At 38.4% G+C, this 26,980-nt stretch overlaps 1 protein-coding gene across 1 annotated transcript; it reads right to left on the reverse strand.

The window, feature by feature from the left end:
- Positions 1-797: 797 nt before the first annotated feature.
- adad1 (adenosine deaminase domain containing 1 (testis-specific)) lies at positions 798-26,561 on the reverse strand. The gene is made up of 13 exons (XM_084718477.1): positions 26,467-26,561; positions 23,866-24,033; positions 23,552-23,692; positions 22,516-22,686; positions 20,998-21,069; positions 20,240-20,365; positions 12,404-12,527; positions 9,882-10,052; positions 7,082-7,157; positions 6,796-6,952; positions 5,403-5,637; positions 2,722-2,854; positions 798-1,408 (listed from the first exon to the last, which is right to left on the reverse strand). Exons 2-13 carry the CDS (start codon positions 24,023-24,025, stop codon positions 1,295-1,297), a joined length of 1,680 nt encoding a protein of 559 aa, XP_084574603.1. The 5' UTR covers positions 24,026-24,033; positions 26,467-26,561; the 3' UTR covers positions 798-1,294.
- Between the last annotated feature and the right edge of the window lie 419 nt (positions 26,562-26,980).

Consider the following 26,980-nt stretch of genomic DNA (forward strand, 5'->3'; position numbering starts at 1 on the left):
CAGAAGTGACAACGTGCCGCGTCGCACCACCAAACTTTCATAACTTGCAAGTGTAAAATAAGTTTGGGGTTTTATAAGAAAGATGAGAAACGCTGCTGCAGATCATTTATGTAAAACATGTCTGACAGTAGAGAACAGAGACACGAGTCTCTTCATATGAAACAGAGCAGCACATCATCTTACTGCAAAAATAATAATTTTTTTAAACAGTTTTAAAGTTTGTTCACAGATTGTCATTTAGGCTACAGGATCTCATTTACACATGAGACTCATAATAAGATGTTAACACCACTGTAATGTCTCCTTCTCTCTGTCTCTACTGTTTTCTATTTGCAACTAATAGCACTGTACTTTTTTGTTCAATTAATGCTACATTTGTAAAGATTCACACATTGCATTGTCTTGTATTGCATAATATTGTATCATATCATGACAGAGCTCAATCGTATTGAACCGAATCATTTCTGAGATGTATGGCATGAGATACACACCCCTACAAAACAGGATTGGACTGAAATAGAACACAGTGATAACTCAAGTATAAGCATGTTACTAATATGAAAACAAGGTGCACTGTCCTCTCTTTACCTCCTCATTAAAGCAGCTCCAGGCAGCACTCTACCCATAACCATACACATGCCGTAGTCTTGTTGGTATGATTGTCCAGCTTTATTTTCAATTTAACTCATTCATTTTTATGTCTAATTTTCTGTAGGTTTTGGTGGATGTTGGGCTATGTAAGATAAATAACTTTTTTGCGGTCATTTTTGCAAAATAAACATGAACTTAACCCAGTATTTAAGTTTGAATTCATTTTACTGGGTTACATCCTTACACCATTGCTTTTTAATGATTAAAAATTAGATTTTTGAATGAAAACACAAACAATAACTTCAGTGAGAACAAACTCAGTTCTTTTATGTAATAATATTAACATAAGTGTCACACCTAAGAACAGAAAAACAATGTAAACAGGCCTCTCATCAGCTACAGGAAGGACAACTACTACCCCAATAAAAGATGTAAATCAACTTGTTTGCTTCAACATATTGCTATGTTATATAGATTTACAGTATTTGTATTCATCGTTTTAGACCTTGCAAACTCTTGTTCTTCACCCTGAGAGCCAAAGACCACAGACTGAGATCACAACATAAAACTGCCCTTAAAACGTGAACAGGGATTGGGAAATCCCTCATCAAGTGCTTCTCACAAACTAAACTGAGTTTTAACATTTTGAACTAAATTTCCTTCCAGGGCGAAGCTTTTTTCCCCAGTGGTAATGGGATTTTATTCACATGTTGAAGTTATCACTGACCCAATGCTTGACCAGCCAGGAGCCAAAGCCCTGCTGCAACAGGTACGCCCTCAGCACGTTCTTGGCCTCCTGGTACGGCTTTGCCATCCTCTTCAGTGACACAACAACAATAAAAGTAGTATGAATATCAGCAACTCCCACACAGAACTTTCCAAAAGCACATGTATGACAGGCTTCACACGATCTATTTTAAATGCCAAATGATAGAGTGAAGTCAGGAAAAAAATTGTATTGCAACAACATATACATGGACAATTATATACAGACTATAGGCCACAACATAGCTGCTACTAACATAGTGACATGAGCTGTATGACTGGAGCAGAGACACCAAAATCATTTATCAAGTGTTAGCAAACTGGAAAATTGGGAGAATATTATATGTTAGTCTAATAAGTACAAAAAAAGTTTCTTTTTAATGGTAAATTAAGTCAATTGAAGCAATAAGTTCTTCAGTGGTATTATTTTGACCAAGAAAGCAGAGTCAGACATACATATCCAAAAGGGGAAAACAAAAGAAAACAACACAATAGAACAAAACAAAAACAACACAAAAAACAACCAAAAGAAGACAGTCAAAACTTCAACGTGCTAAGCCCTTACGGAAAAAGGAAAAAAAAAAATGTTCCAGACTTCATCAAATTTCCCTTTTGTATTATTTACTTGAGCCAGTAAGTATTCAGACGAGGAAGTTTCCATCATAAGTTTAACCCATTCAACCGATTCTGGGGATTTTGTGTTTTTTTCCAATTTCGTGAAACATGTTTTGCTGCAATAATGTAGCCAATTAACATTAAAAGACAGCAAGTATTATTTCAGTATTCAGCGGCAGAGATCCCACCAAATCAAAAGAAGAGTTATCAAATGAAGTACTATATTGGTATCAGTATCACTTCAAGAGTACCGATTGGTATTGGTACTGGTATTGTAATCTTTTAAAAGATAACCAGCCCAACCATTAGGTGCCAAAAATACTCATCTGGCACACTCCCTGGCTACTGGAAATCTTTGCTTGGATTTGGATTTCTAGTCTCTGCCTCCGAGTAGACCAGGGAGTGCTAGATGACTATTTCAAAGTAGTAGTTACAAGCTAGGGTGGCATCATGGGCATGGAACAGAAGTTCACATGCAAGGCATCCTGGTACATCTAACTGCCAGCATGACTTTGTGAGCAGGAGAACTCAGCTTTCTTGGTCAGTACAGCAGTACATAGGAATTTATTTATTCAACTGACTATTCACCATCAAAACTGCCTGGACATCCACATAAAAAGCAACCAATGTTCCCCTTTTTTAATAAAGTGAATGTCAGTGCATCGGTATTACAACATGTAAATGCTGTAATACAAGTATTACTTTGGTACATCAGACATTACAGTTATGGGGTGGAACTGATGAGATTACCTTGGCTTCTCTGTAGGAGCTTGTGGCCAGCAGGTCCTGCCTCTGGGCCTCTTTAGCCACCAACTTGAAGCGATGAAGCATCGCTGCTTTGCACAGACGGCTTGCCAGAGCGGAGCCACTCTTAAAGGGAGATCTGCAACAAGAGAATCAGTGTAAAGTAGGGCTGCACGATATTGGAAAAAACTGACATTGTGATTTTTTTAACCCTGCGATATATATTGCGATATGAAAAAATACAGTATTTTTTTTTCTTTTTCGGATCGTATCACGGTTTTGAGTCACGGATCGGATCATTTTTCGGATCAGCAAAAAAGAAAAAAGAGGCAGGATTAGGGTTAAATTATTTTAAAAATGCACTTGTCTTTGATCTTTGTCTGTCTGTAATTATCACCATAGTTATGTAATGTAATAATAATGATCATAGTAATGATAATGGTAATAATATTAAAAACTTCAAACTTATACAGTGCTGTACTATGTATATACTATACATATATTAGATCATTATACACTGTACAGTATAATACACAACTACGCTCTGTATTCTGGCTCAATGTCCCGCCTACAGCACAGCTGATTGGTTAGAAGTCATGATCAATCAGCAGACACTCTGTGTCACAGACGGGGTGAGACAGAGCTGCACCGGTGAGCAGAGAGGAGCTGTGTAGAAGTTAAGACAGCTGATATCACCAAAGTTTCAATGAACATCACAGTTTTATGATCCGTTTCTTTGGTGATAGCATAGTTACATCAGTGAAAAAAGTTATGGTCTGGATTTCACTCAAGGCGATGTGACAGCTTTTAAATCAGTCGCTCTTCACAGAGATGCGCTGCACACAGCAGCATCTGTCCTGTCTGTTCACTGCAACTCTGCATTGAGATGTCAGGTATTATAACTCATACAAAAGTAACTGACAGTAAAACTATGATCCTCACATGTGGTCCGATTCAGATCTGGCTTTGCATTCGTCGTACTGAGCTGTGTGGTGCTGACGTAAATGGTCAAACAAATTAGTTGTGTTACCTCTCGTTGTGGCAACAGGTGCAAGTCACTGTCGACACAGAACATGTGTTTGGTCAATATCATCCTTCTTGTAGCCGAAATAATTCCAGATCTCTTTTCTTTTTGGCACCAAGTCTTCGTTTTCTACGATTTTCTCTTGTTCATTGCTCATTTTTCAATATTGTTACCAGCGACTCACTCCATATGCAGAGGCTTGGTCCGCTTTGGCAAACTGATTAAGAACGATTGTGATTGGTGGATCGCTGCGCACAGTGTGTGTCAGGTACCCTTGAAATTAGATGAGAACACGTTTGCCTCCTACATCGCAGGACCTGCAATGTGACTATTGCGCACACATACATTGCGATGACGATGCTCAAACAATATATTGTGCAGCTCTAGTGTAAAGACACAGCTTTGATGCAGGAACACTTGCTACAGTTGAACTCTCAGTTTATGACAGTATAATTGCCTTCTTTTAACCTTTAAATGATTGCTCTGCAGTCATGTTACTGATTTTATTGTTTTAGATAATGCTATCCAACTACTGTGGTAGCAACCTTTGGACAGTGTGTGAATTGAAAAGCACTACACCAAATAGCTTCATGCTAAATTATAGTTACATACGGCCATTGTTGGGCGTTGGAGTATTCAGATTACATAACGTGTCACGTCATGACACTCCAATACCATCCAGTCCAACTGTGGAGGGACTTTTATCCTGTTGACTCCACTGAGCATGTTGTGTCTGCAAGTTCTGATCCATCATCCACACGGCTTCAGGCCATACCAGCAGCATTTTAGTAGCAGAGTGTTTTCCCTACCTGATTGTGTTGACTTGCTCAGATTTAGCTGATTTTGTCATTTTTCCTTACTGCGTTTCTACCATGGGTAAGTAGGCCACATAGTGTAACAGTTCCTTTTCTGTCTGTTTTCATGATTGCAGGTCTGCACAGACTCGTTCATTTTGAAAATTGACCAGATTCTCTCTGGTGTTTCTTTGTCTGACTTTCTTGCTTGATGCAGCGCCCAACAAAAACAGAACAGGCAGACCAGAGCAGAGAGCTGCGTCTCGGACAGTCCAAGGCATTGCTGTTGGAATCACAAGCATTATCTAGAAATGCCACCATCAGGTCCGGCAGGTGTGGCGTAGCTGTAATGCGACACAGCTGTGCCCGGTGGAATCAAGCTGTTGGCCTTGGACATCTTGTCAGCGAACTGACTGTTCAACAAATGTTTTGAAAACCTCCTTCTGTGTTATAAAAGAGTATACTACAGAGAACACTGGTTTGAATCTACCTTATTTCAAAAGTCTGTGTGTAGTGATGTGTTTTGAGAAGCTAACTGCTTTATTAGTGAAATGATAGTTGAAACTTAATGTACTGTAGGCTAAACAAGGCCATGTTTTTTGGGGTTTTTTTTAAGAGGGAGTTGTGTTATATGCCTTTGCTAGTTGGCTATCAAATTGTCAGAATAATATAACAGACGTGCACAAAAAATCGCAAAGGGGCTTTCATTTTTGGTCATGCAAAAGTACTCCGAGTTACTTTTCTCAGTAGGTAATGCTGTAATGAAATGAGGTACTTTTTAATGACAGAAACAAGTTACTTTTAAAAGTAACATTTCCCACCACTGCATATCACATCCTACTGCAAGCTTCCAACACAGTCATCCTTACTCCTCTCTGGTCTTGCCCTCCAGGCCATCCACAACCTCCAGGGAGCTGTCTCCTTCACTCCAGTTGATACCGTAGGTCAACTGGCCGCTGTCAGTGCTGCTGACAACCACAGAGGGAACCAGGCTGATGTGGGGCCTCACCATGCAGTAGAACATGGGTAGCTGGGAGGTGATGCCCTCCACACGCTGGCTCACGGAGATCTCCATGCCACGGATATCAGTGCAGCCTGAGTCACCTGTAGAATTTTTTAAGTTAATATCTTTCCAGAAACACCCACATATAGGTATAAAACTGAGCTTTTTTCACTGTGATAACTGTCTTGGTTGGCTTATCTTTACTAGTGTTAGCTAACACTCAGCCACTGGCTGTCTGAAATTTTTTACCAATGTGCTCTTAAAGGGATAATTCACCCAAAATGAAAATTCAGTCATTATCTATTCACTCCCATGCAGACTGAGGGTTGGGTTTACGTTGTTAGTCCACAAAATACTGCTGGAGTTTTACAGGAAAAGAGTGTTGCAGAATCAGAAAAAATATATATCATAAAATGCCTCCATACTGCTCATCTAGTATAATCCAAGTCTGCTAAAGTTTCAACCCCATAAACATGGTGTAATACTGCAATGCATGCAATAGTAAACTTGTTGTTGGGCCATTGCTCAGGAGATTCTACAGCACAGTTTTCCTGTGAAACTCCAGCAGTGTTTTGTGGACTAAAAAACTAAACCCATGAGGGTGAGTAGATAATGGCTGACTTACTATCCCACAATTCTGGAGGTTAGAATTTCCCATTTAAAATGATCTTCTGACCTTGATGTCTACCAGGTGCACAATGCCTAAAGCAAACAAAAACCATGGCAAGCTGTGACAAAACTGTTAAGCTTCATTGGCAAGTGTGCACTCAATGAAACCCTCAGCAGTGCAGCCTCCTTGCATAAACAACACAGAGGAGGAAAAACGCCTTTGGTACATTTTCACACCTATCCAATACAGCTAATTTTGGAGATACCCACTCATGCAGTGGGCAGTTACGATTAGGAAAAAGGTAGAGGACGTGGAAAATCACATCTAAGACTAGGCTTTTGGTAAAACCTGACTTGGAAACTTGAGTAGGATATTTTCACACCTGATCTAATGTTAAGACTAAAACAGATGATGTTAATGTTGGGGAATTTGTTTGATAGCTGTGTCACATCATCCCTGTTGTATTTCTATTGATGCATTCCAGGAAATGCTCTTTAAACTGACTTTATTGTTGCCAACATGGACAGATACTGGAAAAGGTTGCATGCAATATGAATTAGGTGTTTCCCCTTAAATTTCAGAGCATTAGACACTCTGATAATCCTCATCCTACATCCTAAAAGACAATCCTACCCATTATTTGACTTGCCTATGAGGATGCCTTGGACGTAGATCGGTTCGATAAAGTGGCTGAGCAAGGCTCCTTGGTATCCAAGCACCTGCCACTGAGTGAGCTTGTCCGTGGTCGACATGCTGAACACCTTGGAGGCGGAGTGGTCAAAGGCTGACGAGAAAACTGAGAACACCTTCACAAGAAAAAATAATCAATTTGTAGTTAATGCTGGTAACAGCTGCAATGCCATTGATATTCTGACTCAATGATGCATTTAGAAGTACAACTTGTGTTGCACCACAAAAACAACATTGAAAATCACCTTGCCCTCCACTGACAGGTGTAGGCTGATCTCATTGTTGACTTGCCATGCTGAAATGGAGAGTGGGTTCAGGCGCCTGAGAATAGAGCACAGAACTGAGGAAAAGCAGTTGTAGAAATATTATTCATTTTTCTTTACCCAGAAATGAAATTTTTGTTGCTCTTACAAAATACCTATCTGCTAACAAAAACAACCACATAAAGTTGAGAGCCAAACAGTAGAACAAGCTTGAGGAAGAATTTTTATGCCACTGTTTGCACATATGCACTCCAAACTACATCCTGAGAATCAGGTCCAGACATCGTCCAACTACACACATGTAACATGCATTCAGAGATTTTCCACATCACATCATATACAGGGAGTCCATAAAGTCTCTTTACAATTCAACAAATTTATTACAAAAGCAAATGAATAAACAAATCTGTGGAAATTATTACAAAATGAAAAGTAGATATTGAAGTTTTTTGCCTCATTTAATACACCTCTATATGGGCACCATTAGTTGCATGAAGCACATCAGGACAGTACACGATTTCTTGCCATGTTCACTGTAGCATAGCCTCATCAATGGTGGCAATGGCATCAGTGATCTTTTACTTCAGGTCGTTACGTGGTAGCTGTAACTGTCTGGCAGCAGTACGGATGGACATTGTAGGAGGATCAAAGGCTTATCTTACACGATTGATGTTTTCCTCAGATGTTCTTGGTCGTCCACTCCTCCCTTTATCCAACACTGTCCCTGCCTCCATAAATTTCTTGTGCCATGCACGAATTGATGGACGTGACGGTGGATGTCATCTAGGCCTGTGCGGTATACCAGTTCGGAACAAAAACTGGTCTTTATTTTTGTTAATATATTAATTTTTCATATAACACCATACTGGTGAAAAAAACTGTGTGTATTAAGAGCCATTTGAAGCCGTTAATCACAGTCTACAATCACCAAATCGTACTTTAAAAGCTGAAATGCTACTTTGCACTGTGCAATACAAGCCTTACACATTAATGTACAAAACATGACAGCAACTCAATAAATGCTTCACCTTTTCAGACTGAAGAAGGTCACAGTGTCTGCAGGTAGAGAGCACAGAGCTAACGTTAGCTGCCAGCCTGACACACAGTGTGGCTAACGTTAGCAGTGCTAGCAGCAGCAGCAGCAGCTCTGCTGCCGTCTGACAGAGCCGCAGCCCCGACTAGTGGCGTGCGGCTGCATAAAATCTTAGAGGCAACAGATAACTGGCATCATGCATAAATGAAATATTGACAAATATTTTATTTTTAAATATTTTAAACGACTAGTATTTCTAGTGCCGACTAGCACACTAGTTTAATCGTATAGTCGTCCCCGCCATGTGATGGTAACCATACTTTGAAGGGGTCATGCTTTTACCTGTGTCTGGACATGAAAAAAAAAAACCTGATACAATCCTTATGACAGTAAAATGGGCTGTTTAAAGACAATCAACTGCAGTAATTCTGTTCTCATTAGAAGAAAATGTGGGTAAGAAAACTGTTGCATGAAAAAAAAAATACCGTCAAATATCGTGAAGCGGATATGATTTTTTAAAAAAACGTGATATGAAAATTTTGTCATACCACCCAGCCCTAATGTCTTCCATACTTAATCCTGTAGTTTTACTGAGTCTGCGTATCCGATTTTGTTTCAATAAACTACGATACACATTGTGCCTTTTCTTGAGGAGTAGCCATTTTTTAGGGGTTTATTTAACAGAACCTATTTCATCAACAGCATACCTGAAATACACAAATGCAGTGTGATTAAAAACTTTGATAACCACTGAGTACATAGAACAAATCTGATTAACATATCTCATCATTTGCTTTTTTAATAATTTTTTTAAATTGTAAAGAGACAATTTACAACAAGACAGTTTACAGCGTGCACACGCCTGAGTTATCAACAGTTAACTGGGAGATTTAGCTGATCTTCTCAAAATGCAGTGGTTGCAATCATGTTTTGATTTGGTTTGTAAATACTTCCGTTTGCGAGATGAATGTGAAATGTACTGTACTGTGAATGCTTTTTACGGCATCATCCAGACACGTTAAGACGTGAACGGAGCAGAGCAGCAATCAGCTGTAACAAACAAGAGCGGCTGAGCGACACACACCACTGCATTAAACAACTTAAACCACTGCTGTGGTGAAGAGAATAACTCTGCTCTGTCTGTGTCACCTCAAAAACTTTGCACCAGATCTACATGTTGAACAGTGATGTGCTTCTCTGGAGCTCACAGTCCAACATAAAGGCTACTCTCCACTGCTGTAGCCATGTTAATACCACCACACACAGTGAAACACCTCACCTCCCCCTCATTTTGTTATTCTCATACATGCAGGGGACTGCATAATGTTCTCAATTTGATTAATTCATTAATTAGACCAAGTAACTTTTTAAATAAAAAGGCTATAGACCATTTAACATGTACATCACGTTTACATCTAAACTAGGCTGCTTCTTAAGTTTTGGTGAGGATGGATGAATGTGAGCCAACTTAAAGCTTTAGATTTAGATGCACTGAGAATCGTTTTATCATTGAATCGTAGCCCCCTGAATTGAGTCAAAGTGTGAGGTACCTGGAGATTCCCACCATTACTTCACCATGTCATCAAATTATGTCAGTTGTTATTGTTTCAGCAGAATTACATTATTGTGCATTTAAGTCATGATAAACCTCAGCTGCTTGATTAGAAACACTTGACAAATCAATATCTGGTTGTCATAACAGCAAATAGCAAAAACACTCTTGTAATCATAAGCTAAACAAACACTTACAGTTTGGAAGGGATCTGAGCGGCACCTTTTGGCAGTTGGTTCACATAGAGGTGGAGGGAGATGCCGCTCTTCAGGCTGAGAAGGCTGCTGCTGCTGTTCTGCTGGAAGATCGACTTCTCTGTCAGATTGGCTGTTTTGCTGTAGAACATCAGTAGGTGCCGGTACAGAAACCTAACAGCACAGCATGAGAACGGCTCATTATGTTACATCTGAAATATGCACGTAAGTGTGTCACCAGCATGTAGAGCTGAAGACTATTATACACTATTATAGGAACAGGTCTTTCCTTGTGAATAATCCAGCGAAACAATCTAATTTATCTGATGTCAGCTGAGTACGAGCGATCTGTATAATTCACACATTCCTGAAACATTATTCTGACTTCATGTTAAAAGTACTGTTCTGAATCTAATCATCAAATTTAAACCATAATTTATCCTACATGCACCAATCTGTGTGACACCATTGCTAAATAAAAACCTGCTAAATTTGAGCAGGAAGATACAAACATCTGTAACTGCAATGTGTGAAATACACGTATTTAGATAACTGCCTGTATTCTGTGATATTTTTGCATTACTTCCTTTTTCCAAGTAAGGCCACATGAAATAACCTTTCCCACACAGAATAACACCAAATGCAGGTCTGTACTCTATAATATAATCATGCATTCTTTCTTTGTGTCCACCCCAACACTGAGAAAATACCAAACCCCTTATGAACCCTGTCAATGGATCTGTCTCTAGTTATTTCCTATTTTCAATTTATTTTCATTTGTTAGGGAAAACGTAAGCGTGTGTATATGCACGCACACAGTTTCTGGCAAAAAGAGAAAATGGAGGAAGAAGAAACAGACAGAAAGGACTGACAAAATGCAGGTTTGATTTGAGCACGATGACACCATATTACTCAAACAACACCCATACCAGTATTGTTGGCAGCATGTTGTGTGGTGTACTTCATTATTTCAGAGTTTGTCCAAGACAACCTCCATAGCTAGCTGTTGTCCTGAGGTCTCCGGCTCTCTCACTACTTCCTTCATGAAATCTACCATCCTGGATAATCAGTATCATGAAGCTGGTTATCACCTGTCTCTGTTAACACTGGGGTTTCCAGCTATGAGCGGAAGAGGCGGGTTGTTAGCAGCTATGTTACAAGCCATATAATCAGAATTGGGATTGTTTAGCATCATTGAAAACTTCAAGGACATGATACAATTTCAAGTTGTTGAAAGGTTTTCAAAATAAAACTTAATGAAATGACTTCTCTCTGAATATTTTCAGCATATTTTAAGAAAACCACAGTAACACTAATAACTCTGATAATTCCTGTGACTATAATCATGATATGATTTATAATCAGAACCATGAATGAGTATTGAGATGAGGAAAAAACGGACAGAAAATAGTACCTGCGGTTACAGCAGTTATTAACAAGTGATATTCAACAAAGTGAAATGTTACCAATTTAATAACTTACTAACCCTAACCCTACTAGAACTAGAAATAATTTCCAAATTTTCAAAGTAAGTTTAATCCATGAAGTCTTGCCTGAGTTGTGCAGATAACCACAGGAATAAAATCAAGGCGCTACATCTTCTGTTGAAATGACACTACAAATTTATTCTTCAAGCAAAGGCAAACAAACAGAGCAAGGCGAATCAACTCGTAGAGTACTTTTTATACTATTTACCTGCCTCACTAAAGAGCACTCATCACACAAACCATCTGAGCCGTGCAGCACTTCCTTCTCCCATTAAGACCTATTAAAAGTAAGGCTAAGGTTCAAAGTAAATGTCTACAAAAACAGCCTTCACTGCAGTATGTTTTAATGTGAAAGTGAGTACTTCTGGCACTTTGGTTGGATGATTAACAAACTATTCAGAGAAGTGCACATAAAAAGCATATCAATGTTTCTTTTGGCCCTTATTACTTCTCACATTATTGTAAAGCCAGAAAGACTTTTGTCAGGATCCTGCAGGATTGATGACTCCTTTTATTGGTGATCTGCCATTCAGCAAAAACAAAACATGCCCATGTTCATACAACCTGTGTGTCAAGTGTGTGAGATGAAGCAGACCGTAACATATGAGTGACTCAGAGCACTAGAGAACTGCTCAACAAAACAACAGGAAATGCAACCACACTGAGAGTTTTGTAGGCTACTGTGGTCTATGTGTGTGACTATGTGTCTTTCTACACCACTCGTAAAAGGCACAAATTCAACAAATGTGTCATCTGTGTGACCACATTCTACAAACTTCTCGGTATTTGAAAGTGTTAAAAACTGGTGTTAATCTTGAACCTCTTCATGGTTCATTTAATAGTGTTTTCTATTACATGCAATATGGTTTGTGTAACGTGAAACAGCTTCAAGAATATGTATTATCCATTTCAATTTTAAAAGCTGATTTTGTAACCTTTGAGTATAATTACCTCACATGGATAAATACTACTTTCACTGTTCAGTGCACTAACACTTACATCACTGGTTAATCACACAGTGTCATGTTGGCAACTAACCTCATCAGTGATCTCCTTGCTGTCACCACCGCATGTGAGTCATGCACAAGCCGCCCACTGGTTGAGGTACTCTCTTTGGTATTGAAGTTCCCAGTGCCTATAGCAACCACCTCACACCTGTCAACTAGAGGGAGAGAGAAGAGTTTGTGCAGAGGTATGTACCATGTGACCACTGTTGAACAGACCACAGCACCTCAGGTTTATCTGCATTTCCATTTTTGTAGAAAGATGACATTTCTTTTCTGAGCAGACGTGACAGAGCTACAAATACAGTGTTGCTGAAATCACACCTTATTATATAGTAGGCCTTGGACAATGCACTTTTCTTCCAATTCAGTATTATCATAATACTTGGGTGCCCATTTGATACGTATTGTGATTTTTTAGTATTGTGATTTATTGCAATTTTTGTAATTCTTTTTTAACACTAGACCATGGGAAAAACATTGAATCATACACTTCTAGAGACTTTATATCCTGATTGATATTCATGAAAACAATGCACATCACATATTAGTCAGTCTTTTTAAGTTTTATTTAAGCAGCATCATTATAAATAAAATAAATGAAGAAAATACTTTTTGAAGTAAACTTTAGCTGTTCCTGTACATCAAGTCAGCACCCCAAGAAAAAATTAAATTAATAAAGATGTTAGGCCAGAATGAATACAGCCCTTGAACCAGTGGCAGCTGGTCAATAGAGGGCGCTAGGGCACCACCCCACCTCCCCTCACATCCTAAGGCTTCAGTGAAGAAGACTTAATTACTCGATCACCAGATTAACTTTTAACTCCTATGAATTGGATGGAATCATACTTGGTACAGAGAAAACAGTGTGTTAGAATACACAACGTAACATCCATGCATTGTGAAAACAATCTTGGTGTTCTACAAGGTTCGGTTTTAGGACCTTTATTATTTGGTATGTACATAAACGATCTTCCAAGCAGCTGTCCACCCAATGTATAATGCCAGTTATATGCTGACGATGCTGTTGTTTATGTTCATGCAAGAAAAACAAGCTGCACAGGAATTGTCGTCAGCAATGCTTAATGTGTCAAGCTGGTTGCAGCGTTCTCAGCTGCACCTTAATGTTTCAAAAACAGTCTATATGTTCATATCAAAGAAAACAAATGTTGATGGTGCTGATCCAGACTTGAAGTGGTTCAGGAATACAAATATTAAGGTGTTCTTATTGATTCAAATCTTTGCTTCAAACAGCAAGTCAAGAAAACTATTAATAGAATGAAATTCAATCTGTCTAATCTTAAATCTGTCTAACTCTTGAATCGGCTAAAATGTATTTTAATGCTATGATTCTGCCACACATGACTTACTGTATAACTAGCTGGGCACTGGCATACCAGACCACTCTAAAACCTATTGAAACGACATACAAACAAGCTCTAAAAATCAGACTTGCACAGATTAATCAGCAATGCTTGGAATCAGCCCAATTTTCATGTGACAGGCCCTGACTGGTGACCAGGCGGTCAGTGTCACAAATCCAATTCTGTGCCCATCATTGTCACATGTATTCTGCACGATGGTTACGTCATGCACGCAGCAAACAAACTCACCTCGATATCACCACAGCACTGATGACAGCCACACACACTCAGACACATGTTTGCAGGAAGTTGGTGTCAGCGACAGATTCCAAGAACAGGATAAAGAGAAGACAGACAGTCTACAACGAGACAGAGCAGCTGACAATGTCGCAGAACAGCCATAAACGCTCTAGCTCATCAGGCTAATGTTAGCCAGCAGCAGACTGCTGTTCACAGAGGGACAGTTAAAATCTCACCTCCTGTTCTGGCTGAAGAATAAACAACCTGTGTTGATGTGTCTCCTCAAACATTTTCTTATCCAGACTCATTTAACTTCTGCGTCTGACGGCAAAAGTTTTACTGCAGAAAACTGTTGCACCACATCAGTATCCGGTTTGTTTACATCTGCTACTACAGGAGATCACGTGAAATCGTGTCCCGCAAAATCCCACGAGATTGATCTCGCGAGATCACGTTCATCAGATTCATAATCTTAATATAAAACTATAATAAGGCCTGGTTGTAATCTGGAGGACTTCGGAGAAAGTATTTAAATGAATATTTAATAGTTAGTGTCTTATTATGAACATCCAATTTAATTTTTACAAGAAAAATTACAAAAATGTTTGTGAATGCTGTCAATTACAGTTCTTAGAAAGACTGAAAATCGGAATCGGCAGGTCAGACCCTTCAAAAATCGGAAATTGGAATCGGCTAAGAAAATTGAAATTGGTGCAACTCTACTAAAAATTTTAGATAAAAAACCAAACATGTATCATCACTGCAATATTTTGAAGAAGCATGATTTATTGAATTAGGAGAATATGATTAAATATGCTGATTCAATACTGGTATTTAAAATCCTCCACGGACTAACACCTGCCCCATTACAGGAATTTATTAAAAAAACAAACCAAAACAGATTGACCAGGGCAAACTCCAGAGGTGACTGCCTAGTCCCATTTAGGAAAAGTGCTTTTGGACAGGCAGTGTTCTCATATCGTGCTAAGTGCAAACTTGGAATAGAATACCAAATGACATACATACTCTGCCCACACTAAGATCATTTACTAAGCATCTGAAAACATGGCTACTGGACAACCAAATCTGTTCCCATAGATTGACATAACCTCACTTGCACCTATTTATTACTGAAAACATACCAGACGAGCAACCCTATGTGACCTTATACTGTGTAATGGGAATTGTGCAATTTAACTAGCACTTTACACATTATGAAATCGAGCAACCTGCAATAACACCAACACGGGCAATAGGGAAGCACGCAATCCACTAAGCACTAAGCACTTTAAGATCATATGAATTCGGGCAGTATGCAATAATGTCAGCACTTGGCACTTTAATTGGCACCTGTAGCACTTCAGCACCTTGCACTTAAGTATTTGACAAACTGTGGAAGGAGTCTGATCTGTAATCAATAATTTTATTGGCTTTTATTTCATTGCCTTGTTTTTCTTTGATCAATTTCTTTTTTTTTGCTTTTCTTTTTTCCTTCTATATCAATATTTCTCTTATTGTTACCTGTGAACACCAACCTGCCAATGGGACTAGAGATGGAAATTAGCCTTGGCTACAATCTCAAACATATTTACAAGGAAACGTTCATTAATATGTATGTCCTATTTTTAAAACATAAAATAAATCTAAAATCTAAATCTACTTTGAAATATATGCTGTATATGGACAATATTGTGTAGTTAATGAGTAAACTGTATCATCTACACAAAAATGTGCTCTTAAGCAACTAGCTTGATCTACATCAGACAATTAATACAGCAGAGCGAGATGTGTTGATAGTTGGAAGAGTTTAGTACATCAGCTGCCAGAAGGGAGACATAAAATCACTATAAATAGCGTGTTTTGAGTGAAGAACATTACAAGAGAAGCTAAGAGTTAAAAGAACCTGGACCTGATCAGCCGACATCATAAAGCAACAACAATCAGAGGATGCTGATAAACTCTCTGTGGAAAACATAGTGACAGTGGAACTCAGCCTCACTCTGGGTGATCTTCATAGATGTGAGCCAGGCTGGATAAAGTATTCCAGTGTTTCCCCTATAGTGGACCCAACTTGGTGAGTGAATTGATTAATGAAGATGGATGGATGGATGGATGGATGGATGGATGGATGGATGGATGGATGGATGGATGGGACAGCACCAGGATTTTAATTTTGGGTGGGCCACGCTAACTTCGGTTGGGCCTTTTAATTACAAAAGTTAACACTGTTTCCAACTGGTAATCTCACTTTAACAAAAATCACTGGTATCATACTGTGGATGGCGACTAGCACTTCCAGTTGATTATGACACTTAAAATCTTTTGAACAGTTTCAATCTGCAGTTTATATTTATTTCAAATGGCACAGGATATCTCCTTATCTTAAGTAGATCAGTATATCAGTTCATTAAAAAAACTGTCATTTTATTCCTTTTAATGCATTTTCATTTGATCTGGCTGTAAGGAGAGAGAAACGAAGTGATCAGAATGATGGGTGAGCTACAACGACTTTTAACAGGAGAGAGAGAGTGGGTGGGCCCAGGCCTGTTAGGCCCACCCATAACGCTGCGCCTGATGGATGGGTGGATGGATAGATGCATAAATAAATAAATAAGTAAATGTTCCATTGCTAAAATAAAAAAAATGTGAACACAAATCAGTGTTAACTGTTTATTCAGGTCCAAATGCTCTGTAATCATGGTAAAAGGGTCGAGAGGGTCCACGTTCATTCCAGCCCAGGCACCCCTGGTTACACTGGGCTCTGGTTACACTTGAGGCGTCAGAACACTGTATTCATATCCTTTACTTAAGTAAAAACACTAATACACACTGTGAAAATACTCCACTACAAGTAAAAGTCCTGCAGTCAAAACCTTACTTTAGAAAAAGTATGAGTATTATCAGCTGTTATCAGTATGAAAAGTAAAAATAACCATAGTGCAGTAAAATGTTGCCTGTCAGGAACTAGTAACTGTACCTGTCAGGTAAATGTAGTGGAGTAAAGTACAGTAAGTACAGTACTTGTGTAAATATACTTAGTTACATTCCCTTCCTGGAGATGACAGAAGCTGAATGTGTACTCTTGATCTTTTACAAACTTTTAATTAGTTGCTGTTTTGTGCAGAAAAATGGGCGACACACCTCAAAGTAGGCACTGTATATTAACTTGTCAAAGATACTTAACCACAAAGTCACTGAGGAATTTACATCTCTCAGGGAGAATTTATGTACAAAAAGTCAATTAAATTTATTAAATTGATGGCAAAAAGATGGCAATTTATAATTAATTTATCTATCTATTCTTAAATCTTGTTGTTTTCTAATAGGTTTTAGTGTGTTCATAATTTTCTTCCACTGTCTGAAGGTTTGTGGTATCAGATTTCTTTCATACTTATTCAGGTACTTTTTGCCTACTTAAGTCTTTAAGCATAAATTGTAAAATGAAATATAATTATGATAAAGGATTTGCACTAATTGAAGTACTTTAACTTACCTTAACTAAGTTCCATTAGGCTAAAAAAATGTTCATTTAGTTCTGCAAGTACTAATAAAGGCCCTTTTCGTACATTAAAATACTCTGGTGCAATACCTTAAGATGTTTGCCTAATTTTTACAATAGCCTCCCTTGAGGAAAATTCACCAGCCACCACTGCCTTATGAAACTGAACTTTGAAACTGTCAGTCGAGTGTTTTGCTGTTTTGCTGTAGCTGATCAGCATTGTATTTGCAGAGAGCTGAAGCTGGAGTGATATACTTCAAAATGTGAAGTCCGCAGCTATTTGTTTGTTTCCACAAAGCAGAGAAAATTTTTGCCTGAAAGTATGAGTTAGTATTGGCTAACAGAAAATATTCACATTTTAGAAACATTTAACACAATCATTTTTTTTGTCCCATATCCATTATACAGTATGAAGTATTATATACGCATGTATTATATACAATATGCATAATGCCAAAGTACCATTAATAGTAGTACAAACACTACAATAAATACATTTGTAAGGCTTGTAAAGTCCATTTTACAAGTATTTAGCCTTGTAGTAAGTTGCAGTGTGGTTATATTTGATTATATTAGAATTTTTTGGCATTCCTTTCAGACTATCAACAACATGCCAACAATCTGAATAATTTATTACTCCAAAATGAGCCCAGTGAAAACACCAATATTTTTCTATTTTGTTATTAGTGACATACAGGGTATGAGAAAAAGGACTGAAACGTCGCCTGGAAAAACTTTAGTTGAATCTGTGTCACAGGCTAAAAAAAAGTCTTACATCTACCAACTGCATTAACACTATATCATGCACGCAGCCCCAACACTTTACAGTGGTCTCATTTTAAAATGTGAAAGATGGAAACATTAAAAAGTCAGTTGGGGACGGACTTCTCAGCTGACTCAAAGAGTTTAAGCATTAGCATTAGCTTATAATAACCAGCTCCACTTGAAAATGAAATCTGCTAGCGAGAGTCATCATTTTAGCTGACAAAATCCACAGTTGTCAACTAGAAATGAGAAGCTGCTTTCATTGACTTCTCCGTCAAATCAAGGACTTTGTGATTTAACAATTAATCCTAATTTCAATGTTCAATCTGCCACGCTTGTATAAACAAAAGAGGGTCACCCGTAGGAAAAATATCATCCAACAGGCTTGTTAATTGGTCATATAATGCAGAATAAAAAAGTTTTCTGCCACCCAGCCTTCAATAAGTGTGTGCTACCATTATCACTGTAAAGTACGTATGTGCAGTGCGAGAATGGAAAGCTTGACAGGCATAACAACAGTAACTAGGGAGGGTGGTGCTTAGCAAAGGATCAACTGAAGTGGATCGCATGAACTCATCATGTATACTGTAGCATATATTGTAAGGTCTGTGAATTCATTCAGGGCAAAACTGAAAATCATTTCTGATCACTTTTTTCCCTTCTTTGGTGTAATTTCCCTTTGTAATTATGAGAAATACTGTGCAAATTTAATGAAATATTTAAATTTTAATTCATTAAAGTTGAGAGAAGATTGACAATTTGTTTCTCTCTTTTAAATCTTGATAATCTCCTGACAATAGATTAAAATGTAGAACTGTCTTTATAACATGCACACCCATGGGAAATTGTTATTATAAATCTGTCACGGTCCAGGCCGTGTCACGGGTTTCTGTGTTTTTCCTTGTGCTGTTTTCCCCCTCCCCCTGTCTGTCTCTGTGTCTGTGCTGTAGGCGTGGCGACTCCCTCACTTTCCTGGTTCCCTGATCATTCATTCATCTCACCTGCTCCCTGCTGCTCACCTGTCATCCATCCAGCAATCAACCCTGCTGTATTTAACACCGGCTCTCCTCTCTAGTCCTTGCCAGATCGTTGTGTTACTATTACGGTACAGTCACGCCCCAAGTCCGTCTCTAGATAGAGTTACCTTGTGTTTTGATAAGAAAAGTTTTTTGTGGATGCTTACCCTGTTTTTCCTGCTGCTTCAGGACCACTGCCTGCCTGCCTGCCAGCCACGTTTTCAGCCAGCCAAACCCCTCCAACCTTGTCAGCTCCCCTGCCATCCGACTGCGCCCCTCAGACTCCTACCCCTGGATTTCCCTCCCCCTGCAGCCTCACACACCTTTTACAATAAACCCCTGTTCGTCACTCTGTTTTTTGAGTCTGTGTTTTGCATTTGGGTTCTTCCAGTGGATTGCAACAAAATCAGTCACTCCCAGTGACTGGGTCGTGAGCCATAGGTCGGTCACAGGAAATTTTACTTGGGTCACCAAATATATAAGACTATGGGAGAATCCAGCAAATTTAATATTCATAGCCATAGTACATCTTTTATAAATCATTTAAAATGTGTACATTGTTTTACTGATGAGAGGAAGAAACAAGAGTCTTTTAATTCTGTGTAAATGCACTTCTTTTGTTCCATATAAGAGGAAATAAAAACAATGGGATGGGCCTGTTAACTCAATCTACATGCATTAATTAATTATCTAGCGTATTGGTTTTCAATACCATGTTGAGATGATGGAAGGTGATACGGAAATAGCAGTAGAAATGGTCACAAACATTCAGTTATGCACAAATGAATTTTTCAGAGATTTATTAATAAGGCCTTTTGTGAATGGGGCAGTGATAGCTTGTCATTTTTAAAAAACTTTGGGAAACACTGTTATAGCTAATATGATTCAACCACACAATCGGACTGAGAAAACTAATTTAAAATGAAACTACCTGTTGTTTCACTGTCAGATACACCCCAGATTCTTCCTTGTGAGAGTTCACTTACAAGTCTGAATGATGAATGCTGCTGTGGTGCCTGCACAAGCAGAGAACTCCGGGTGGCTGTTCATCAGTTTGGTCAGCTGATCCCTGACAGCGTGTGGAATCTGAAGGTTGACAGAATTCTTCCTTTCTGAAAAAAAAAAAAAAGTTAAATTGTTAATAGATGTTATTTGAGACAACCTGAATAAGAAAGGTATTTGTAGAGATGTGTATATTCCACAGTAGCACGTGTTTATACAGTATTCACTGAACTTTCCCCTTCTTGCTTCATACAGTATGATCCTAAAATATTTCAGTATGACTATTTTTTTTTGCTTTGGCTGTGCTTCACAGCTGAAACAATGATAATGAGAAAAAAAATGTTGACTTTTAACTTTATTCAACACAATCGTTCAAGACATGCAGCTAGATTAACCAAGGAAGGCGTACAAATGAAGTGCCACATACCTCTAAATTTTTGATTAAAAATATTTCTTTTTGCTAACGTGTAGTGCAGTGTTTCCCAATCCCTGAGGACCACAGGGCCCACTGTCCTGCATGTTTTAGATGTTTCTCTGCTCCAACACACCTGATTCACATGATCAGCTCATCATCAAGCCTCTGCAGAAGCCTGATAACAACCTGATCATTTGAATCAGGTGTGTTGGAGCAGGGAAACATCTAAAACATGCAGGGCAGTGGGCCCTGAGGACCAGGATTGGGAAACACTGGTGTAGTGCTTGGCCAAAGGGTCAAGACAGTTATACAGAAATCAAGAATTACCGTGAATGGCTCGACAAGGATGGATGTCAGAGATGGAGGGTTGTTCTTTTACTGGCAGGGGCGGAGGGACACCTGGGGAATAAAACAGGCATGGAAATGAATGAAGAGTCACCTTATAAGATCCAGACATCGTTAAGCACTCTCAATAATCATCCTCTACCTGCCTGTAACTGCTTAAATTGAGCCTGTATCATGTTTAGTATGCATTATTCTCTCCTTTTTTTATTCTCATGGTAAAAATAAAGGTCACAGAACTTGTCTACCCAGTATTTCCTTTAAGCAGTGATACCTGTGCGCTTCAGAACATTCCAAATGCACCCTTCATTTACTCCTAAGCTAATTTTCTTCTTTCATGATTTCACTGTCAACCACATCCAAAATTGTCAAGAAACCTCATTCATGGACTGTCTTTCCCCTAGGATGGAGTTGTAGCAGTGGAGGTGAAGAACGTCCAGAGAGTGCTCACGCTTCACTCACACACACACAAACTTGCAGGTGTGTGTCTGCTGGCATCAGACGGGCTCTTGAGAAGAAATGTCTGTCTAGCTTATAAAAGAGGTGTATCAAGAACTGTATGTGTGTTATTTCTTCATGGGGATCCTATCTAAATGTAATGTAAATATCTTGCAAGGGACTCTGCATGACTAAAACAGACTGGTTGTGGATTAAGAGGGAGCAGCAAGTTACTCCAGGTAGAGTTTGTGTGTCTCCTTTTTGTTGCATTTATGGATAATGAAGATTGTCATTGTTATAAAATATATCCTAAAGTCTGTGTCATTCCCTCTGCTTTGAGCTCTGCTCTGAAGCCCCACTGCTGTCCAGTGTGTGTGGAGGAGCTCAGCTCCACCCTCCTGCAAACTGACCAAGTTAAAAATGTCACAATCCAGTATTGAGATTATTTCACTGCCCACCTGCCAAAGTGGCTGTAGAGTGGCTGAAGATTAAGTGTGTTACCCAAACCCTGCTGAAATCTACCCACATTTGACCAGTGGGTGGGTCCATATGAAGCGTCCATAGTGCCACATAATATAACAGTTTTTAAAGAGATGAGACAGAGCCACCTCCTCTCTCGTATATAGCCTAGGTTTTACTCACCTGTGTGTTATCTGACCTGGATATTAAGCATTTGATATGCAAATCAATGTTAGTTTGTGAGAAGATGAGACTCAGCCCTCTCCCCTCCTCCTGCTCACCTCATTCAAAGAGCAGTGGTCCTATTTCAGCAGCAGTGTACTGCAGCTGGTAAATGCATATAGGGGAAACACTGATGATGTTAGTATGTGTTCCTAATCCACTCTTCAACAGACATGATAACCACCATCATGAAAAGTATTATATCTCTGCTGCAGGGTACTTAGGTCTTACTTTGGCCTACCTGTTATGATGGCATGTACTGAAACATCAATCATAAGGGAGGGAAACTAATCTGCTAGATGAGGATAACCTTTACAAGCACGAGACAAATCATCAAAGTCTGCTACAGAAAGACATTGTACTTTTTTAGCATTAGACCCTAACCTGATGATTCAGGAAGGCCAGAATTCAGATTTTCCAACGTGGGAAGCAGGTCCTGCACAGCGAGCACTGCAGCTTTGAGCCGAGCCTCCTTCTTGGTTGTGCCCATGCCTGTTTCATATTCAACCCCATCAATCACCACACGAAAGGCAAAATAAAGCCCTGGTACATTGCCTGGGAAAAAAAAAAAGTTAAGAAATTGATTGAAGACAAATCTTTATACCTGACTCAGTGGATATGTCTTTTGCTTTCAGTCACCATGTGGACTGAGCAGTCAGATTCTAGAGACGCTAATTAGCTGATCATTGGCTCGAGCCTTTTAGCAGTGACAGAAGCCATAATCAGTGAAATCAGCAGAGTTAATATGTGTTTGGAATGAAAACACAGACTTGAATTTTGGGATGGCAACTGTGGCCACTGGACAAATAAGTTATCATTCTGACTCAAAGATGAGGTACTTTGCTGATATAATTTGTTTTACTGTAAACTGGATATCAGAATGGCTTACCATTGTCAACTTTCTTTCTTAAAAAATTTCACTCAACTAAATTCAAAAATCTTGTCATTGTTCAAATCAAATTAATCAAATATTCTGGTTGCCAGATTCTACTGCTGAAATTAGTCCTCACACAAAAAAAGAACACAAGCTGAAATGATTGGTCAAGTATTCGATTTGATCAACTGATCAGAATTTTTCAAGCAAAAATGCCACCATTACATAGCTCTAGCTTCTCAATTGGGAGGATTTGATTTGTGTTGTATTTTATGATAAACTGAATATCTTTGGGTTTTGTATTTTTGTTAACAAAGCGATCATAAATTAATCAAGAAAACAACTACCAAATTCAGCAATAATTTAGATGATTGTTTGTTTGCTGCAGTCCTGAAAAAACTCAGTCATCAGTCATTAGGAATCAAAAGACCAAGATTAGAATTTGAACACAGGCCTCATATACTGTAAATCCGTCAACATGGACCATCAACAACAGTAGTCTCTGAAGTGACCTGAAATCAACACAGATATGCTGAGGAGTTTTACCTGTGGTCACTGTCTCCTTGATTTCCAGGTGAAATTGCAAAACCTGAGCGAGCTGATGAAGTAAAGACACACCATTTGTCTCGCCTTGCCTGTATCTGTCTATCAGCGTCTTCGGTGAAACTTTTGGCTTGAAGGCATGACCTTAGTTGAAATAAGGAAAAGTGTAGAAAGAGCTAATTAAAATCTTACACTTAAATAGATTTCTTATTTGGCTACGGGAAAAAGTTAACTGCCCTGCAACAGAAACCACTGTCACAGGGGATTCATGTAGTCTGCAAGTTATTATCTGGATTAGTTATCAAATGACCTCTCACCTCTAACTCGTTGGGTGAAGACATCTTTGCCACGACCATTAGAGGTAGACAGAGCTTCACATGATTCAGATGGTTCTGTCGTTGTGGGCAAATTCTTCATAAGGAGTTCTGCAAATGAGGCTCCTCTGGAACCTCGAAATGATCCACGAGTTTGAAACATCCTGAAAGCTTTCACAGAGAGAACACAAAACTGTCATTACTCCATAGTTGACGTGAAACTACAACTACTAGAGCGGCACAATTAATATTAATATTAATTATTAATATTACTGAATTTGCAATATAGCAAAGTCGCAAATTGCAGAAGCTGCATTTTTTTGATAAATGTGTAATATGTGTGAAAAATCAGCATCATGCTGAAGGACTGTAGTGGTGCAGAGATGGCCTGGCCTGTAAATCTTCTTTCCTGGATGTTAAAAAAAAACATTTGTTTGGCACGGACCCCAACACATGTGACATCATTATGATTTTAAATTTCTGAGGAAGTGTAGAACCATCGCTCCAAACAGATGGATGATACATGAGGCAGCCATGATATGGATGAATGTATGTGTAAACGCATTGTTAAAAGCAAGATAATTTCCAGACTAATAGTTTTTTTTCCCAAAGAAAATGAAAATTTGATGCAATATATGGCTTTAAATAATATTTTGTTTTTTAGGCAATTTGAGAAACAATATATGTCTCAATGTACACTTTTTCTCTGGAATAACAAACAATGTGGGCTGGTGGGACAAAATCTACTATTGAATTTTTTTTTACCTCAATACTGCTACAGAATTGTAGGGATGACTATTGGTGCTTTCACAAAATATTAACACAATGAGATTTTTGATAAATAATCATCAGTAAAGTGGATATAATGACTAAATGAGTAGAGGCAAATAAACAGAAAGTCTGATGAGTTCAGAAAAATATATCACTTTACTGTAATGCACCCTTTAAAACCAAGATAAGACAATATTGTATCAGAATATAATCTAAGACAATATCATGTTTCACATTACAATATCAGCACCCACTAATATCTGTATGCTAACACTCAGGAACATGTTGGTTAGAAATCCCAAAGAAAATAACAGACATTCAGACAGGGCCCAATGTTTAGAAATCAAATGTTGGGGGAATATTCAAGCCGCTGATAGATTTGTTTCACTCACCTACCAAAAGCCAAATGGCTATCTATTGAGTGTCTAGTCAAATCTGAACATTCACCAGCCATTTGGCCAATGGATAAAGTTCTTTTTGCACCTTGTTTTTTAGGAGTCCTTAAATTTTTCAAGGACATCCATTGACTAACCTTGTGCTCAGGCTTGAGAGTAACAGATTACATGTGTCATGATTATGTCATCTGGACACAGAAAAAAGGTAACTGTATTCCATTACAGTTACAGATAAACAAGATGTAATCTGAATACAGGTACATTTACCTAAAAAAAACTATATGGTAGCATGCACAATGCACACACAGTTGACAATTCATTTTCATGTCCTCTAATAAAATAATTGCTTTGCTGAGTGGAAATTTTTGCCATTTTGTGGCTTTAAATCAGTGGTATACAACAAAGGAAGGGACAGCTGGACAAACTAATAAACCAAACAACAAACATTAAACACTTAAGAGCTGCAGCGATTAATCTATTATTAATTGACTTAAATTAATCTGCATCTGTATTCAGATGATTAACTGTTTTGAGTCTTTTTAATAAAAGAGACCATATTTCTCTGATTTCAACTTTTTAAATGTGAATATTTTCTAGTTTCTTGACTCCTCTCTGACAGCAAACTGAATTATTCGAGCTGTGGACATTTGAGGACGCTCTATTGGACTCTGATCAACATTTCCCACCACTTTCTGACATTTTATGGATCAAACACCTAAGCGATTAATAAAGCAAACAACTATTAGCTGCAGCCATAAAACACTATATCAGTGTAAACAGTTAAACTATATTTTATATTGAGGTAATCCAAAAGTAGCGTTAATGGAAAGTTATCATTGATAACTTATCAAGTTACGTTACTTTACTACAGTGCTGCTTGGAGTACTGACTATATTTTTAATACGTGATTAGTAACTATCAAATGCATTGTTAAGAAACCCTCCCAACTCTGCTTGTGCTACTTATGTCACATTGACAAATACGGTAATAACAGAAATATTTTTCGATATGCGAGGGATTTATTGTAACACTCCTTTCAAACTTTATTCAGGGTAGCAACAACTGCCTAGCATTAGCTAGCTAACGCTAGCTAATATTCAAAACAAGCCCACTAACTAACCCACTGATGGTTAGAAAGAACCACAGAACAGTTAACAAAGATGCAACATTATCTTTCCAGTTGGCTGGTCAATGTTCATATTTTAGAACCACTTTTTGGCTGGTGAGTAAATCCAATCTAGCTGCCACTTGCATATTTTACCAGTACTGGACTGGTGCTAATCTTGTGCTCTGGCGTTAGCGGTCGTCAGATGTTTCTATCCCTCATGCTTGTTCAGAGAAACAATTTGAGGGTAAAATTATACTATTTTAGAAGCAGACGTCATATAATGCGCTGTAAACTAAAAATGTATCACACAAAAAAAAACGACAAACTTACCACGGCTGAAAGTGATGCTTAATACTCATCAGCAGGTTGGCGTTCACGTGAAGCTCCTCAAACGTGGGCGTGTCTGGCGCGCGTGCGTTGGCCAGACGACAAGCAGAGATCGTTTCAAGAACAAGACGAACTTTGTTTGGAAAATCGTTAAGGCTGAGTTGTGCAGCGGTTCAAGTGCAGTAGTTGATCTACAGGTTGCATCGTGTCGCCCTAGCTTCCAGAAACCCCTCCTCCTTACACAATATTCCAGTTTTTATGGAAGCCCGTTTCTGCCACTGAAGCAAAAAATATCCCCATCCTAAATCATAAGACTGAGATTTTAAAAAGTCAAAATTCGTAATTATGAAATAAAAAGATGCAAATATGAATTATGAGATTAAAAAAGGCTAAAAGTGGGTATTTAAAAAACAGGCTATGTGATCTTGATCCTACAAAAACAAATGTTGTTTTGGGTATTTCAAAACTCTAGGGTGCAAATTTGGATAGTTTGGATGCTATAAATCAGGATTATTGT

Source organism: Lutjanus erythropterus, chromosome 5 (genome assembly GCF_056507025.1).
Source record: "Lutjanus erythropterus isolate fLutEry1 chromosome 5, fLutEry1.hap2, whole genome shotgun sequence".
NCBI lineage: Eukaryota > Metazoa > Chordata > Actinopteri > Lutjaniformes > Lutjanidae > Lutjanus > Lutjanus erythropterus.